Here is an 18,727-nt window from a genome sequence, read left to right as displayed (position 1 = left end):
TGGCCAACGCGGCAAAACACAGGCCTCCAAGGCCTCGGGCCTCCAGACCTGAGAGGCAGGGGCGCGAGCACGTCCCCCCTGTTCTCCCGCGGCCACGCCACCCCGCCCACGGGGCTTTTCTGGGGGTGCTGCTGGGGCAACGCCGTGGGGCCCCTGGATGGGTCTGGAAAACGGCATCCTCCTCCTCCCGGCTCCCCGCTCTCCGGCCAGGGGGCCCGCGGCGACCTCGACGGGCCGGGCAGGAGGCAGTGGACGCGCAGCCCTGGGGCCCCCGGGCCTCCCACCTGCCCGGCCCGCCCCCTCCCGCGCCCGCGGCAGCCGGGCCCTGGGTCCCCCGCGAGCCCGCCCCGACCTGCGCCGGCGGCCGAGCGCTCTCGCGGGCTCCCTGGGCTGCGGGGGGCTCTCGCGCGGCTCGGGCGGCGCGAGCTCAGGCAGCGCGAGCCCCCGCGCGGGAGCGGCGCATGCGCGGGAGCCGAGCCCGCCGAGGCGAGCCGACCAGACCCGCGGCGGCGCCGGAGCCGGAGCTGGGCAGCGCGGCGGTGCGGGGCCGAGCGGCGGCGCGGGAGCGGAAGCGGCGGGCAGGCGGCGAGCCCTCGCCCACCCCGCCGGGACCCCCTCGGTCGCCCGTGGAGCCTCGCGGCGCGGACGTGGCGGCGGCGGCAGCCCCCCGGGCGGCCTGTGAGCGATGCGCCACCCGCTGCCCCGCGCCGCCTGACCGCCCCCGCCTCGGCTCGCGGTGCGCCACCGCCGGGCCCGCGGCCGTCCCCGCCGCGCTGTCGCCCGGCCGCCGCGCCCGCGGGGCCGCGCCCGGCCCGGCCATGTGGACCCCCACGGAGGAGGAGAAATACGGCGTAGGTAGGTGAGGCGGCCCGGCGCCGGGGGCGGGGGGCGCGCCCGTGCTCGCGGTCCCGCCGGCCCCGCCTCGGCTCGCGCCCGCGCGCCCCCGGCCCTGCCCGCAGGCTGCGCGGCCTGAGCGCGGGGGCGGCGCGGGCGCGGGGCGCGGGGCGCGAGGCGCGGGGGTGGGATGGGCCCCGGGCGCGGGGAGGGCGGCAGAGGGCGCTGGCGGCGCGGCCTCGGCAGGTGCGGCGGCGGCGGCGCGCGGGGGGCGGGCAGGGCCCGCGGCCGCCCAGGTCTCGGGTGCGGGGCACAGGCAGCTTTCCCCGGGAAGCCGGATCCTGGAAGTCGGTTTTCTCCGCCCCCGAACCGAACCTCAGTTTGAAGGAGGTTCCGCACCGCGGTGAGCAGCCCAGTGTGTGGCCCGGAGCGTTACACAACGAAGGGTGCAAGGCACTGACATCATTCTCCCGGCTGGGGCTCTGCGGGCCTTTGCCTTCCGGGGCTCGGTCCGTTTTCACCTGTGTGGCCGTCGGTGTGACAAGTAACTACCGTCGCGGGAGGCGATTTTGGAGACGCTCGGCGCTCAGGGCGCGGGCACTGTCCCGGCTTTGTTCAGCCTGCATTCCTCCTGGATCCCCACTCTAACCCGTTACCAGCGTTACATTCCAGGGGTTGACCGCTTCTCCCAGCAGGTGACACCTTTGAGAAGGGAACTGGATGATCTAAGGCAGCGGTTCTCAACCTTCTGGCCCTTTAAGTACAGTTCCTCATGTTGTGACCCAACCATAACATTATTTTCGTTGCTACTTCATAACTGTCATGTTGCTACTGTTATGAATCGTCTTGTAAATCTCTGATATGCAGGATGGTCTTAGGCGACCCCCGTGAAAAAGGGTCGTCGCGACCCACAGGTTGAGAACCGCTGATGAGGGCTTGACCGTCGCTTTTGCTTTTATAACGTTAGGGCTCACATTGCGTTCTTGTCAGTCACCTGTCGTCGCCGCCGTTTGGAAACAGGTTTAAAATGCCGAGGGTGCAGTGTTGTCTTTTCCTCCCTCCCCTAAGTTGTAATGGAAGAGTGTAGATGGGTGATCTGCCTAAACATAGATTGTTGTTTCCCGTTTCTTACCGCAGCTAAATCAAGATTTCGTTCACAGTTCGGTACAAAATCACTTCTTAAACTGGCAGTGGCAGCAGACGTTTAGGAATGCCATCAGGCAAGTTATGTGCAAACTGCATTTATTTAAGTGGAAGGACTTGCAGTGAGCTCGGTGCGGATAGCAGAGCTGGTTTGGAAAGGTAACGTCCTGAAGTTCCTAATGAGCTCAGCTCCGTTGGCCGGATGACAGACGCCGGGTGGGGGTGAGAACAGGAGCCCTAGTGCTGGGGTCTGAGGTCTGCTGAGCCGGTCGGGACGTGAGGCCAGGGGCAGGGATTCACCTCTTTACCCTTCCTCTTCGAGTTTCCCCTAAAGAGGAAGTGGATTCTGTGACTTGAAGCGTTGGTGGCCTGTCTTCTCTGTAACTTGCACTCGGAACTGCTTATCTGGAATAATGAATAATTGGCGACTGTCCAGTGGTACCCCATTTCTTTCCTTTTGGGGAGGAATCCTAGAGTCGTGGAGTTGGCGGGGTTGTGAGTCTTGGCTTCTTTACTGGTGTTGTGGCCAAGTTATTGAACATCATTTTCTTTTAAAAAAATATGTTTTTTTTATTGATTTCAGAGAGGAAGGGAGGGAGGGAGAGAGAGAGAAACATCAATGATGAGAATCATTGATCGGCTGCCTCCTGCACGCCCCCTGCTGGGGATTGAGCCCTCAACCTGGGCCTGTGCCCTGAACAGGAATCAACCGGGAGACCTCTTGGTTCCTGGGTGTAACTTGGGGATAGTATTTACCTCCAGGGTGGTGAAAATCAAATGAGAGCCTACCAAGTGCTTAATAAACGTTAATTTCTTATTTTCCCCTTACCACCTAGAGTAATAACAACACTAGGCAGCTCTTTCCTCAGGTGTGAGTCTGAGGAGGAGGCAGTGCCAGGTAATCAAGATAGGCATCTGCGAATCTCTGGGCGCTAGGATTTAGTATGTGATTTACTCAGGAAGACGGAATGACATTCCTGATTTCCTAGGACTGTGGGCTTAGCTTTAAAAAGATGGTTATTTCCTGTGGAGGGCACAGCATGGGCATAGGGAAGGACTTAAATGCTTGTTAACTGAGAGGGAGTTATTCTGAAGACGTGAGCAGCTATGGTTTAGTATAATTTAGCTGCTTTTTCTGCCATTCAAGGCAACTCTCTTCTCTCATTGCTTTCTTCTTTTGTCCCTTCCTCAGTTATGGCCTGAAAGTTCTTGTATAAATTGTCCAAAACTCAGGATACGTTCCCCCCTCCCCACCCCACCCCACCCCACCTCTAATGCGAATGCTAGGGCTATATTCCTAGGCCTGTTCATAAAATCCAGGTCAGTTTATAATGTAGCTTAAGTATTGCACATAAAATAAGAAAAATAGTCAAGTAAAAGTGGTATGTTAGCTGCATTATTTCTTTAATTACTAACTTGAAAATCTAATCATTATTTTTTCTATGAGAAAATGTTTTGAGTTTTAGCTTTGATTTTTTGTTGTTGTTATTATTAACCTTCACCCGAGGATATTTTTCCATTGATTTTCAGAGAGAGTGGAAAGGAGGGGGAGAGACAGAAACATCGATGTGAGAGAGACACATGGATTGGTTGTCTCCCGAACTTGCCCCAACCAGGGCCAGGAATTGAGCCTGCAATGGAAGTGCGTGCCTGTGCCGGGCCAGCACGGCCGTGGGTGAACCTGAGGGGGTGGGGGAAGGTGAAGGATTAAAGAAGACAGACAAGAGAATAAAGCTGGGGCTGGGTGGGATGCTGTCCTCTGATTAGGCAGGGGTGGGCAAACTTTTTGACTCGAGGGCCACAATGGGTTCTTAAACTGGACCGGAGGGCCGGAACACAAGCATGGATGGAGTGTTTGCGTGAACTAATATAAATTCAAAGTAAACATCATTACATAAAAGGGTACGGTCTTTTTTTTCAATAGTTTTATTCATTTCAAACCGGCCGGATCCGGCCCACGGGCCGTAGTTTGCCCACGGCTGGATTAGAGAGACAGCGCCACGGCCTGCAAGCTGAGTTCTTCATTTTTTAGCCAGATTCCAGGAGGCAAAGTAAGGGCGTGGTTTTACAATGTTCTCCTGGGTTTGGAATCCACTCAATTACATGCACCTTATCAAGCTTTGTTTACTTGCTGTACCTCCCGCAAGCCCGCATCACTCAGCCACGTGGGGCCACAGGTTCGGACCATAACGTCAAGCTCACTACCATAGCCTTTGGCTATAATTGTGCTGGGATGTGCACGTGGCTTTGCTTGGAGAGGATTGTGTCCTCTCATTAGTCCCAGGCTTGAACCTGTCCAAACGCTGTAGCCGCTCTCCACATGTGCCCATGTCCGGAATCGAACTCGGGACCCTTCATTCCACAGGCGGACGCTCTATCCACTGAGCCAAACTGGCTAGGGCTCAGCTTTGATTTTTATCACCAACTTGGAGCACAGATTTCTGTCTCTGCTTGCTACCCATTATCCTGATAGCAAGGGGGGAAACTTTTTATATGTACTTCCCACCTATTGGAGGCATTGCTCAGGTGCTGGTGAGGAAGGAGCCCTTGTTGCAGCCGTGCAAAGCAGTTTCCCGTTGCACTGGTAAGATTTGACATTGGTAAGATTTTTGAGATCCTGTAGTAATATTTTACTGCCTTTTAATAATTTACAGATTATGTACAGCTTATAACATTTTAAAATTAGTTGATATATTAACTTTGGACAAGGTGATATCTGAGCTTCCCTTGCAGTTAAATTTTCTGGTTGACTTTAGAGCAGTGGTTCTCAACCTTGGCTGCACATTAGAATCACCAGGGAATCTTTTTAAAATCCTGATTTCTGGGCCTCATCCTCTGGAAATTCTGTTTTCTTTGTTATGAGTGTTGTGGCCCCACCCCATAACAAAGAAGCAGAATTTCCAGAGGATGAGGCCCAGAAATCAGGATTTTAAAAAGATTTCCCAGGTGATTCTAATGTGCAGCCAAGGTTGAGAACCACTGCTTTAGAGGGAGGGGAGGAACCTGCCCTTTTTTGAGGATCAAAAAAGTCAGGCAGTCAGTGTGCCCAGGATTCTCACTCAGGTCACACCATGTAGGTGCCTAGTGCAGTGCTGCTGTCACCTTCCTCAGACAGGAAAGAAACCGCCTCTCAGGGCCGTTTGTCCTTTTTTGTCCTTCAACAATTGACTATTCAATACCCTTACGTTTCTTCTTGCCACCGGGCAATATTTGGTGATATTTTTGACTCTCATGCTGTTCTTTTCTAGCATTACAGAGGCTGTTCTGTACTGAGCCCTTTGTTCCACAGTCTGAGTCCTCATGTCTCTTTCCTTCTAGAAGGGTCTGCTCTCCTTCCCGTGGCCTCGGGGGCTTGGGAAGCCGTGCATCCTTCCTTTTTTTTTAGATTTTTATTTATTTTTATTTTTTTATTTTATTTTATTGCTTACAGTCTTACAAAGGGTATTACATATGTGTCCCTTTTTTCCCCCCGCCCTTGACAATCCCCTGGCCTCCCCTACCCATCCTTCTTTTTATGTTACCTTTCCGAGAAGCTGCTCTAAAGTGCATGAGGTGAGAAAAATCCAGCTATTTTTGTGAAACGTCTGTCTTTTCCTATATTGATTGCATCCATACTACCAAATACGGAAACCAAAGACCAAAAAATACTTTTCCAATACTTTTCCTATCCTCTAACCGCAGCAGCAAACACCAATGACAGAGAAAACAGCATTTGTCCTTAAACTCCTCAGGTAGAATAGCAGTACAGGTTGAATACATACACATTAGATTGGCATCTTAGCAGTGGAAACTGCTTCAGAAGGTCATCTTTTTCTGCTTCATGAGGCAAATTTTTAAATAATTCAGGGCATTTGTTGCTTATTCTTTCCTAATCCCCACTTAGTAGACCTTGAAAATTTGTTCTCATTACCAACCAGAATACCTTATATTTTAGTTTTGTGATGTCACGTTTATGTTTTCGAATTTAAAAAGTAATGCATATTTCCTTTTACCTGATTTCCTTTTGCTTTCTTTTCTGCAGATAGGGGAACCCCCCACCCCCCAATGTGGTTTTGTTTTATTTATTTATTTTAAAAGCTTTGAGTCTTTACAAGGAATTCAACTTAATAAAGTTTCTGTGGGAACTGAAAGAACCAGTGGTTACAAAATGTCACTAAATCTGTTGGTAAACGGGCTACAGCTTGGTGAACCGTGTAGCGGGCTCTTTAGTTACTTGCTCCGCGGGGCACCCCGTCCTCTGAGGCCTCTGCAGGGCCCCAGACCTCTCCAGGGAAAGGCACCCACAGAAGGGGAATGTCATACCCAGGACTTAATGTTCTGAAAAGTGAGGCTGTGCTTGATGTGTTATGATGCAGTGTTTACAGGGAACTTCCACAGCATGATTCGCCTGGAGCCTCACGCCGTACTATCACTCGCCCCTCTTTTTTAAACAGATGACAGAGAAACTTTAGCAGAGAGAAGTTAAGTGACTGTGATCTAAGATACTTAAGCAAGCAAGTCCTGAGTTGAGATTTGAACTTCGGACTTTGGGATTCTGAGCCAGTTTCTCTTACTGCATGGGGTTGCCTTTGAAAGGAGATTTTTAATATTGTGTATGTGTGAAAGATAAAGTATTTTCTACAGACTTTTCAATAAGTTGGATAGTTATACTTAAGGAATTTTATTTCTATATTAAACATTTTTTAAAGTCTGTATAGTATTTAGTATTCTGTTCTTGAATGGAATGATTTACATTGATAGTGAGTACAGATTCAGGGCATGACATGTCAGAAGGTGAGTTTTTTTAAACAGCCCTGAGGAATATGTTGGGTGCTATAGCCTCTTTTAAAGACATTGTTTGTCGGGAGGAAAGAAGTTGAATTTAGCAAACATTTATTGAGTGCCTTCCCAAACCAAGAGGTCTTTGTTTTGATCTGTCATCCCATAAAGCAAACAGGAAATGATCAACTGGAAATGATCAACATTTTTAATAGAAAAGGCAGTATGCAGCAATATTCTATAGACTATTCAAATGTTACAGTTCATTTTATCATGCATTCTTTTAAGAGCATGTGCTTTAGAAACGTTAAATTGTATACATGAGACCATTTTCTATCTAGCATTTTTAGACACATTCTGAAGTATGATGGTCTCAAAAAAAAAAGGTCATTGAGGTTGAAAGTGCTTTATACTCATACCATATTTTTACATTGGTGCTGAATTTTAATTTTTAATAGTTTGTATTTTGAATATTTTTTGAATTCTTGTGTCTTTATTCTTGATTATAAAGACATTTCATTTGATCTGAAATTACTCCCAATGTGTAAGCATTATTGGATATGCTATATTAGGGCTTTAATTCCAATGTTATGCTTTTACTGTAATAAAAATCATGTTTATGATTATACTCTTAAGACTTGCATAACCCCTCTTGACATATTTTGTGTGGAAAAGCAAGATTTTTTTTTCACATAAAGGCTCTGGGAACTTAAAAATTTCATAAAATACATTACCAAATTATTTCAGCTGTGGCCCAGGTACTTGCATTTGATTTGCTATATCACTAGTAAAGATAATTACCATGTTGGGAAATGTCATTCAGGAGCTTTCTGCTTTCTTATCTACAGTGGAATATAATGCCAGCCTCCTGCTTACATCTATTTCTTTCTTCAGATTCATTCATGAGATCTTACAGATGGATGAGTGAGAACCAAAATTGATGGAGGAATTAGTGTATGATATATGCAGAGCTTTCTATTGTAGACTTAGTATCATCCTTCAAACATATGTGCATGTGGCCTTTATTCAAATACATCTAGTCACAGTGCCCCCCACTTTTTGGGACAGTCAATTTTATGGTTAGATAGCTGTGATTAGAACATTCTTCTTGACTGAATAGAATAGACACCCTGTCATTCCTTACAAGTTTGTGTTCTGTTCCCACATATAAATTATTTGCTTAAATCGTCCTTTAGTAATTCATAAAATTTTAGAATTGGGGATCTTCAGGTTAAGGTTTAAGGCTCCAGAACTAAGTAAGGCTAGTTGACATAGCTAACATTCATCAAGTGTTTACTATACCCAGCACTTGCATATTACAGCTCAGATTTGCCTCTTCAGCCTCATCTGCTGACCTACTTGTACTTTTCACTTCAGCCAAACTGAACTTTCCCTCTGTCTTGACTTAATTATACCAATGCTGCCATGTGCCAGGACATTTGCCATCTCTTAAAAACCTCTTGTTGTTCGTTGCATTATATCTTTATTCATATTATTCCTTCTACATGGGGTGCTTTTCCCTGTCTTCATCTCTCAGATTGTTTTCTATCTGTAAAGGCTCCCTTCATATAACGTTATTTTTGTAAATCTTTTTCTAGACCCTTGACCCTACCTCTCTCTTTCTCCAACCAAAGAGATTTCATACTTCTACTAGAGACCCGGTGCACGAATTCGTACATGGATGGGGTCTGGCCGGCCTGGCCCAATCTGGGTGATGGGGCTGGGCCGGGAAGTGGGGGGAGGGGATGTGTGAGGTTAGCCAGCCAGTCCCGCCCCCTGGTCGAACTACTGGTCGAGGAGACAATTTGCATATTAGCCTTTTATTATATAGGATATTCTATGATACTTTGTACCTAACAGTGGTATGTTGAATCCTGTTTCATTAGACTAATATCTTTACAACTTTTGACTGATCTACAATAAGAAATATATTTAAAATGATCTCTTATGTGTGTATGTATATACAGACATACATCCACATATATGAGGTTAAAAGTTTCATGATGTACTTACTGTATACTTTGTACAGTGTACTCTAATATTTTTCCATTCATTTCTATTTCATTAAAAAATATTGGTGGCAACTCCATTGATTTTATGGTTAAAAAACCACTGCTTTAGGCTATATAACTCTTAGAACTACGAATTTTGTTATATTTGTATTATTGACAGACATAGCTCTATACCAGGGATGTAGAAGGTTTTATACACATATTTGTAGCATTGAATTGGACATTTTTTGTGAATGTGGCACAGAGCCTGATTTTTGGTGACTTTTGAGGTTGCTATTTCACACTAATTACTTATATTGAATTCATAGCAACTAAACTCTAGGTTTTATTTCATATGAACTGAAGTTAAGCTAGATCTCCTCTATCCTGAACTTATACAACTGCTATTAAGCATAAATATAATAAGCATAAATAATCTGTTTCATTTAAAAGAGATATTACATTTATTTCCATTACATTTTATTGAGGTGAGCATATTTGGCTTGCCCTGTTGGTCCTAAATTGGGGAAGGGCTGGGTGCGTTTGGCTCATCAGTATAACCTCTCCAGTCTTTCTGAGCTTGAGTTTGTGATCCTGCATAGCACTGTCTTTTCTTTGAACCCTTATCTACATAATTGACAAACCTGTCTTTTTCAAGTGGCTGATAAAAATGTTGAACAGAATCAGAAGTTTTATTATCTAGAGGAAAGTGTCCAGTTTATAAACAAGTAGATTTTGCTTTGAATGCAAATTATCTGGATAACTATTGAACATTTCCTAACAGTGGCAACTGGGCCACCTTGGTGAACCTGATAGTGTTTGGGGTTAGGGTGGGCTTTGACAGACCATGATCTACAGCCAAGGAGGAAAGATGCTTCTAAGAGGTCTGTGTGGCCTTGTAAGTGTGGGGAGCAAACATCGAAAGGATGTTAAGTCCATTTTCATTTGCCTGTATAGGAGGAAGGGTGGCACCAAACGTTTCTTGAGTTTTGTTTCTGACATTTTCTCCACATTCCCTACGCTGTAGATAGGCTGGACAGCTCGCCCCTTTCCAGACAGGCCTAGAACGTTCCTACCTTTGTTGCTTTGCTCAGGTGGTTATGACAGGAATGCAGTGACTGCCTTTCTGTGCCTGGAGAATGCCCATCGAAAAGCTCAAATGCCATGTCTTTGATGCCTCCCCAGTTCTGCCCTGTATGATAAGCTCTGCTGCTTGCACCTACAGCAATTGGACCAGCTTCCGGTGTGGCCTTGCCTTTCAGATCAGGCTTAATTGCATCCCTGCCTCAGGGGACTGAGCGGCTCCAGGATGAGGAACTTGGTCTTCATGTGTTTGTCACCCTAGGACCTGTCACATAGTGAGTGATCAACAGATACTTAATGAGGAGTTCAACCTCGTGAAGAGTTTCATTTGGCTTTGTTATTCCTGATAGTATTCTAAAAGGCAGGCTGTAAATGTAATGTTTGGTTGTTAACAATTTGTGACGTAATGAGTAGACTGCCCCCCCCCCCCCCTTGGTTTTTCTCTTTCTTGAGCTTGTTAGGAAGGTTTATTGCTGAGTTCAGATGACTGATTTTGGGTGGGAGGCTTAGGAGTCCAATATGAATCCATTTCACCTGGAATGCCACAGTTATCACAATAATGATTCAGAAATCTTGCAGCAGATAATAGGGGTGCAATTTGAACTTACCCGGCAGTTCCTCTTTCATTTGACATCTTTGGGGAAGCTGTGTTTTGGTTGAGTGACTTTTCCAGAGAGCTCAAGGTTAAACCTTTAGAAGCACAGAGAGAAGATTCTTATTTTTTTGTTGGACTTTTCTCTAAAATATAATATATTCTATACTTCCCTGTGTTGTGAATTCCCTTTCCTGTGTAACATTTTCCCTCTGATTACATAAGATACAAATTCATTATAGAAATGTTGGTAAATATAGAAAAATACACAGAAAGGAAGTAAGGTGTATCTTATTTCTGTTACCCAGAAAACGACCCTTCTCAACATACTAGTATATATTTACAGTCTCTTTTTGTACATATATTTAAGTAGGCATTTAAAATAAATTTAGAACTATGCTGTCTTATAATCTTTTATTTAAATCTATTATACGGTGAACACTTTTTTATGTCTTGAATGTTCATTGTTTTAATGACTGCTGTTCACAGAATGGATGCACTATAATTTAACCTCCTACTTTGGAGCAGTTGGTTGTCTGCAGTTAATTATTGCCAGGACAGGGAGGGTGCTTGTTTTTCTCACCCCTGTCAACATAGAGTAGTCCTCCACAGGTTTGCGTTTTCAAAAAATTCAAAACCAATACATGCTTGAGCGGAATAAATCCCCAAGTATTCAGAAATACAGTGTCCCCTTCTACCAGTTCAACTTCTTGGGCAGCATTGGTTAATTGAACCTTCTGATGACTTGATACTGTTAAACCTAACAAGTGATGAGGACGCTAATACAGGGCTATTTGTTTGCGTCCGCAGGGAAATCCCTTGGAAAATCACTCATTCCAGTTGGTGGGTCTCTTGTTTGTTCCTGTTCTAATTTGACTGTGATGCTCAGGGAGTTGGGGGACTGACGCACTGTGGGTGTATTCTCCCCGCCTCTGTCCATTTCTTTCTCTGTAGCTCCTGCAAACATCACCCTTTCCTTTTCCCCATTGGCCAGCCACGCACTTCTGTTTGCTTCTCTCCCAGCCACACATTTACAAGCTAGACCTCAACTGAACTTGTCCAGGGGAAGCGGGATCATCAGCTGTGTGGCTCCTTCCCTCCCCTCTGAAGTGAGATGCAGAGCCTTTGTGATAGGCTCCGCTGTTGAAAGAACTTCCTGACTCATGGTCGAGGCTCCGCTCTGTGGCGATGCCTGTTCTGGGACAGAGGCGGTGTCTGGGAGTGACAGTCTGAGGAGAGTTGTGTGCAGAGGGCAGCGTCCTTTCTGGGTGGGGGCCTGGAGACATGACATCTGGTGCTGCACCATCTTGTCACCAGGAAAGCCAGGAAGGAGGGGGTTTGTGTACTTTCTGGTGTGGGAAAGGGAGGAAGCACTTAGGGGTGCATTTAGCACTAAGGATGTAGGGAGGGAATCTTTTGGGAAAAAAACACCTTTTGATGCATTTAGACATACTGAAATATTTAAGCTCTAATGAGACAGTGTATAGAACTGTGTTGTTCCGCAAAGCACTTATGTTTTTGTCCATTTGCTTTCCCAGAAGCCGTAGCAGATTTCTGTGTTGTGTATGTGATCTGTTTTAATTGGTTAATTCTTCACCTCAATATTTAAAACTTATTTTTATTATAAAATGTACATTTTACCCATATTTAAGTGTACAATTCACTGGCATTAATTAAGTACATTCAAATTGTTATAGAACCAAAACTACTATTTATTTCCAGAACATTTTTATCATCCCACTCTATCTCTCCCTCCAGCCCCTGGTAACCTCTATTCTGCTTTCTGTCTCTATAAATTTGACTATTCCATATACTTCATATAAGTGGGATCATACCATATGTGTCCTTTTGTTTCTGGTTTATGTTACTCAGCACAATGTTTTGAAGGTTTATTCATATTGTAGTACATATTAGAATTTAAATTTCTTTTTATGAGTAAATATTCCATTGTAGTGTATCTATCACATTTGTTTATCCATTCATCCTTTGATGTACACTTAGGTGTTTCCACCTTTTGACTCGTGAATAAAGCTACTATGAACATTGGTATGTAAGTGTCTGTGTCCGTATTTTCCATTCTCTTGAGTAATATCTAGAATTAGACTCCTGTTTTCAAATCCTTTGGGTATATACCTAGAAATAGAATTATCACATGGTAATTCTATGCTTAGTTTTTTTTGGTTTCCACAGTGCCTGTACCATTTTAGTTTTATCTATTTTTTTTGCAATGAAATGCCTGCACCATTTTACATTCCCACCAGTCATGCAAAATAATTTCAATTTTTCTATATCCTTGCCAATACTTAGTTTCTGTGTTTTTTTTAAGTGCTTGTAATAGCCATCCAAATGGATGTGAAGTGATCTCATTGTGGTTTTGATTTGCATTTTCCTAATAATTAGTGATGTTGAGCATCTTTTCATGTACTTATTTGCCATTTGTATATCTTCTGTGGAGAAGTGTCTATTCAAATACTTTGCCCATTTTTAATATTTTGTGTCCTTAAATTGTAGTTCTTATATATTAACATAATTTCTTGTGTTACATGGTTTTCCAATGTTTTCTCCCATTGCACTCTGTTTTAGTGTTCTTTGATACATAAAATTTTTACGTTTTGATAAAGTCTCATTTACAGTAGTCTCCCTCTTATCCTTGAGGGATATGCTCCAAGACAACCAATGGATGCCTAAAACCACAGGTAGTGTGCTATGTTTTTCTCCTATACATACCTTTTCATTTAAAGGAATCACTGTGAATTTTCTGTGTCATATCAAAATTATATAATATGTGTGTGTGTATATATATGTGTGTGTATATATATATGTGTATATATATATATATATATATATATATATATATATATATATATATATTTTTTTTTTTTATTGATTTCAGAGAGGAAGGGAGAGGAAAGAGAGAGAATCATTGATTGGCTGCCTCTTGCACGCACCCTACTGGGGATTGAGCCTGCAACCAGGACATGTGCCCTGACTGGGATTCAAAAAGTGATCTCCTGGTTTATACGTCTATGCTCAACCACTGAGCCACACTGGCTGGGCCCGGATTTTTGAGAGATGTATTTGAATCTTGATAGGAAGTATACTATGGATTCTGCCAATATTAGGTGAAGATTTTTCCCATAAAGAGGATGGCAGCTTGTCCAATAGGGACAAGTGATCAGTGTTCCCAGATTCAGCTATAGTGCCGTCAGAAATGGAGCAAAGAAAAGATGTTGAAGAGTCATTTAGTTCACTTGATTGGCCATTTTGATGGTTAGTGTCAAATTATAGAATTATTTCCCCTTTTTGGGAGAAAGAAATTCCAGCATGATGCTTTTCTAAGAAGACTCGGCCTAATAAATGAGGAGGAGCAGAGGAACAAAGAAAAGGGTGGGTATTCCTCAGAGGAATAGGTTCAGAGACAGGAGCCTGCAGCTTCTTAGTGATCCCACTAGCAACTGTTCTAGCGCTCCGCGGTGGGGCTGAGCATCAAGAGTGTGGCTCCAGTGTCAGCAAGGACACGGAGAGACTCACTTCCCATCAGAGTGTGCTTTCTCCAAGTGGATTAAGAGGGAAGTTTGGGAAAAGCCCCTGTAGCTTCTTGCGGCCCCATCATTGGGAGTTAGGAGGACATGGGAAGCGTTGGTTCAAAGACTGAAGGTGTCTGAAGTGTTTAAATTATGACAATCTTTTTTCCAATGTCCTGACTCTGCAATAATGGCAGAAGATAGGAGGTTTTCGTTTTGCATAGGGGCCTTCATTTGCCAGGACTGAGAATTAAGAACGTTAGCATTCTTCTAGGTCAGTGATGGCGAACCTATAACACGCATGTCAACTCATTTTTTTGGTTGATTTTTCGTTGTTAAATGGCATTTAAAAATATAAAATAAATATCAGAAATATAAATCTTTTTTTTTACTATGGTTGCAAATATCAAAAAATTTCTATATGTGACACGGCACCAGAGTTAAGTTAGGGTTTTTCAAAATGCTGACACGCCGAGCTCAAAAGGTTCGCCATCACTGTTCTAGGTGATTCATCAAGGTTGGGAGCAAGTTCATTTGCTAAATTAACTAAATCTAGAGTGGACATGGTCTCCCATTCTATCCTCATCATTTCAACTAAAAAAAAAAAAAAAAAGAAATCTCGGGTCAGCCTGTTAATAAGCATATAGAGTTAAAGGCTGCTCGGGTGGAGTCAGCATCTGAAGGAAGATTGGAATTTTCTTTGAAAATAGTCGGAGGACGGTTATAATAATCAGGAACAGTTTCGTCAGGTGTTTTGGAGCAGGCCTGCATTTCCCCAATCAACAGCTTAGGAAAGTCTACTGTACCTGCTTGGTGGAGGTCTCCAGTGAGTGTTCTAGCATTTTGCCAAAAGTTAAGGTTTTGTTTTTCTAAATTCCTTTCAGGATGTTCCCATCGAGCAAGTTTCATTCAGTGCCGAGCCTGACCTTCACTGTCAAGCATATGAACTAGCTGATATAAGTCAGAGCAACCAGGCTGATAAGTTTGAATAACTATTACATTCCTCACCAAATCTAGGAGGATTTTCAGGTACTTTAGGAAGCTGTATAACTATGGATGCAATTTGGCCTTAGTCCAGGGAATGTAATAAACTTGGGGTTTATTAGGATCCTCAGAGGCTTAACTTTAGAGGGACAGGTCCTGAAGAGCTCAGATGAGGAGGGAGTGCGGAAAGGTTCTGAGGGGGAGGGGGAGGGGGAGGGGGAGGCGACAAAGAAGCTGAGGGAGAGGAATGTGAGGCTTTGGAAGCCATTTTTTTCTTTTTTTTTTCTTAAAGTGCTTATTTGCCTCAGTTAATCTAAACACTTTATTTTGTAAAGAGGCGATTTTAGACTCATAGTAAAGTTTGGAAGCCTTGAAATACCAATTGAAATATGTGTTCCACCCATTTCAGAGCTGTGGTTGACCAGTTTGGTTTTAAGAAAACAAGTTCATAATGGCCATGGATATTCTAAATTACTTTAGTCATAGCAGCCCATTTAGTTAGAAATTACACGAGGAGCGACTGGGTGCCCTGAACTATTTAGGGAAGTGGGATCCTGTTTTTCAGAGGCTTTTCTCTAGCGCAAAGGCCCAACTAGTCTGCAGGCCAAATGCCAGCGTCCCACTTTAAGAACAGACCTTCCAGAAGAAGCCAGGCCAAAGGCCGAAACGGCCAATTTCAGAGAAATACCGAGATCCTGAAGGAGTCAGGTCAGGCTGAGTAGCACAGTTCCAGCAGAACAGCCTGCTCCGAAACAAGTCGGGTTGGCGGTGAAGCACAGTGTCGGTGCGGCAGGCTAAGCTAGAGCCAGGCTGCAGGCCGGCATCGTTTCCGTAGAAACAGTCCAGCTTCCAAGCGGCTGGGGATGAAGGCTAGCATCTCAAGAAACAGCCTGATCCCAAAGCAGAGTGCCAAAACAGGCGCTCAGATAGAGGAGGACTTCAACAGAAGAGGCGCAGCCTTAAACATGACAGAGGGAGCCCAGAGAGTTTCAAAATACAGAGTGGAAGCTCAGATCCAGGAGAAAACATACTCTCACACTCCAGGGTCAGAGAGGAAACAGGAGCTCAGCGGGCTCGGTGGGTGCCTCACCTGTTCGCTCACCAGCCTCGGAGCAATTAGGGCTCTTCTCTGGATCCTGTACTGGCCACTAAGTGTGTTGACCTTAAACAAAAGCCAGATATTTCCCCAGCACGATGAGTTTACTCAGGAACAACAAGGAATTGCAACCCAGAACATGTGCAATCATGTGGGTCATGTACAAGTCCGCTAAAACAAAAAAGAGGAAGTTATTTTATAGGGCGAAAAGAAGTTGGAAAGGGGTATTATAAAGAGTTTCCCTTGTGCTTCTTAATTGACACAGGGCACGAGAGCGCCCCATTCTGGCCTCCCTACTTTAAATGAGGTTTCTGATGATGATTTCAGTTTCTTTCAACAGTGTCTTGTAATTTTCAGTGAACAAGGCTGTCATCTTTTTGGTTAAATTTATACCTAAGTGTTTTATTTTTATGATGCTGTTAATGGAATGGTTTTTAATTTTTCATATTCATTGTTAGTGTATAGAACTACAGTTGGTTTTTGCATGTTAATTTTATATCCAGTAACTGCTGAATTCCTCAATTAGTTCTAATGGTTTTTCTTGGGGATGGGGGAGGAAGAATATGGCTTCTTTAAAGTTTTTTACATGTAAGATCATGTCTTCTGTGAAGAGATAATCTTCCTTCCGCCTTTCTAATTTGGATGCCTTTTGTTTCTTTGCCTTGCCTGACGGCTCTGGCAGGACTTCTAGCGCTGTGTTGAATAGTGAAAGCAGGCATCCTTGTCTTGTTCCTGATATTTAGAGAGAAGCTTTCAGTATTTCACCATTGAGTATGATGCTAGCTGTAGATTTTTCAGATTCATTTTTTTCTTTCAAAGCAAGATTCGTTTCCATTTCACTTGTTCGTGCGCTGCTGTATTTGTGTTTATAAACGTATTTATCATATGAATCTGGCATTTCATCTCTTCCTTTCACGCAGTGTTCATGCCCCATTTTGCTGGAAGTTCTGTGTTCTTCCTCAATCCTGATTCATTCTTTCTTACCATATTAGTTAATACTCAAGGTCAAGATACTAAACTTTATATAATTTTAAATAATAATTGAAAATTACACAAGTTAACATGTTGTTATTGTTGGGAAAATAGCAAGTAGAGATGAACAAAAAGAAAAAATTTTACTTAGTCGGATCTCACCACCCAGAGATATTTATTTTGTGATTCTTCCCAGCATCCCCTGATCAAATGAAAATAAGTTAGAAGTTGAATATCAAGATAAGTTATTTTAAGTCACTCTGATCTTGAGTCAACACATTGGAGTGATTCTCACTTTCACTGAGAGATGTTCCAGTTGGATATTCTCTAATTGTTCATTTCATAGAGACTGTTATAGTTAAATCCCAGTGTTGGGTGAAAGGAATTCATACGGTTGTAATGGTTGGAAATTGGTGAAAGCATTTCAAACAGATTCAGTATGAAGATATAAATTTATAGAAATGGTTGAAGAACAATTCAGCCCTGAAAAATATAGAATTGAAAATGTTTTTATGATTAAGAAAGAGGCAGAGTATAAATATGGTACTGAGATTACATGGCACGAAGATTGACAAGATGGTATCAACTATAGTTGTTATATTGACCATAGATGGATAGGAAAGTTAAATTTTCTTGGCAAGAGTGGAAGAGGAAGAAGGTTTTTTTGTGTGCGTTTTTGTTTTGTTTTTTGCTTTTTTTTTTTAGGTAATTTAAAACATAGGTAGTAACATGAAGTTAAAATAAGTCTAACTGGAAAGTTAAGCTACCTCATTGAATTCTTTTATTGATTCAGTAGATATTTATTGAAAATCTGGTATGGTTAAGGTTCTGGGGAACATGAAGGAAGAAGGAAGGTACTACCGACTTTCAAGACCCTTAATTTAGAGGATTGTGAAAATTAGATTTGGGAAGTTTTATTTTATGATGATAGTAGTTGAAACAGTGCCAGTTGACAACAGTTTTTAGCTGAGAATTATATATTCATGGAATTTTAGGCCTAGAAGGTACCATAAAGATAGAACTGAACCTTCTGGTTTTTCACATGGGATTACCAATGTGCTTGCTCAAGGTCACACAGTTTGACTATTTGGGTTTTGAATTCAGATCTGAGTCCCTGTCCAGGGCTTTTTCTCCTATCGTTGAATCTTGTATAGAGCCACTGGAAGATACATATCAGTTTAGAAATATTCATCAGATGCTTGCCATGTGGAGCATCCAATGGAGGAAACAAACATGTTCCTGTTCTTGTGTTTATCCGAAGACCTCTTTTAATTATAATTAATAGAAATCCATCTTAAACTGAAGAAGAAGGGAGAATTTATTGGTTCATGTAACCAGAAAGGCATGAGTGGGTCTGGCCTCAGGTTAGACTAGGATCAGGGCCTTACGGCATAAGGACCTGTATGTCTTCACCTTACATTTTGGCATATCTATGCGTTAGACTCTTGTTTGCAGTTTGGAACCCCTCTTTTAAGTTCTGGGGTTACATCTTTACAGCTCATGATAGAATAGGAAAGAGCTACTTCCTGTTGGGAGGATGTAAGGGAATGAATAGTATGGCTCAGTCTATTCATTTCACATGGCCACCTGTGGTTGAGGGTGTCTGACAGCCCCGTTGGAATCAACTGGGGTGGGGATTAGGCATGCTGGGCACACAGAATAGTAAGGAGACAAGACTACCTGATGCACATATACACTATGCACACAGAGCTATAGTAAATGTCAAACGTACAATAGAAGTAGAATGTGC

At 43.5% G+C, this 18,727-nt stretch overlaps 1 protein-coding gene across 7 annotated transcripts in view; it reads left to right on the top strand.

The window, feature by feature from the left end:
- The first annotated feature begins 446 nt into the window (after positions 1-446).
- The window catches only part of DOCK3 (dedicator of cytokinesis 3), a 176,141-nt gene continuing 157,860 nt past the window's right edge, over positions 447-18,727 (top strand). For all 7 annotated transcript variants that reach the window (XM_059664627.1, XM_059664629.1, XM_059664628.1 and 4 more), the window contains exon 1: positions 447-855. In XM_059664627.1, coding sequence (XP_059520610.1) covers positions 462-855 — 394 coding nt within the window. In that variant the 5' untranslated portion in view covers positions 447-461. The remainder of the gene's footprint in view (positions 856-18,727) is intronic.

The sequence above is a fragment of the Myotis daubentonii genome, chromosome 14 (assembly GCF_963259705.1).
Source record: "Myotis daubentonii chromosome 14, mMyoDau2.1, whole genome shotgun sequence".
NCBI classification, from domain to species: Eukaryota; Metazoa; Chordata; class Mammalia; order Chiroptera; family Vespertilionidae; genus Myotis; species Myotis daubentonii.
The sequence above is the reverse complement of the archived record's forward strand: the minus strand, read 5'-3'. Positions and strand labels throughout refer to the sequence as shown.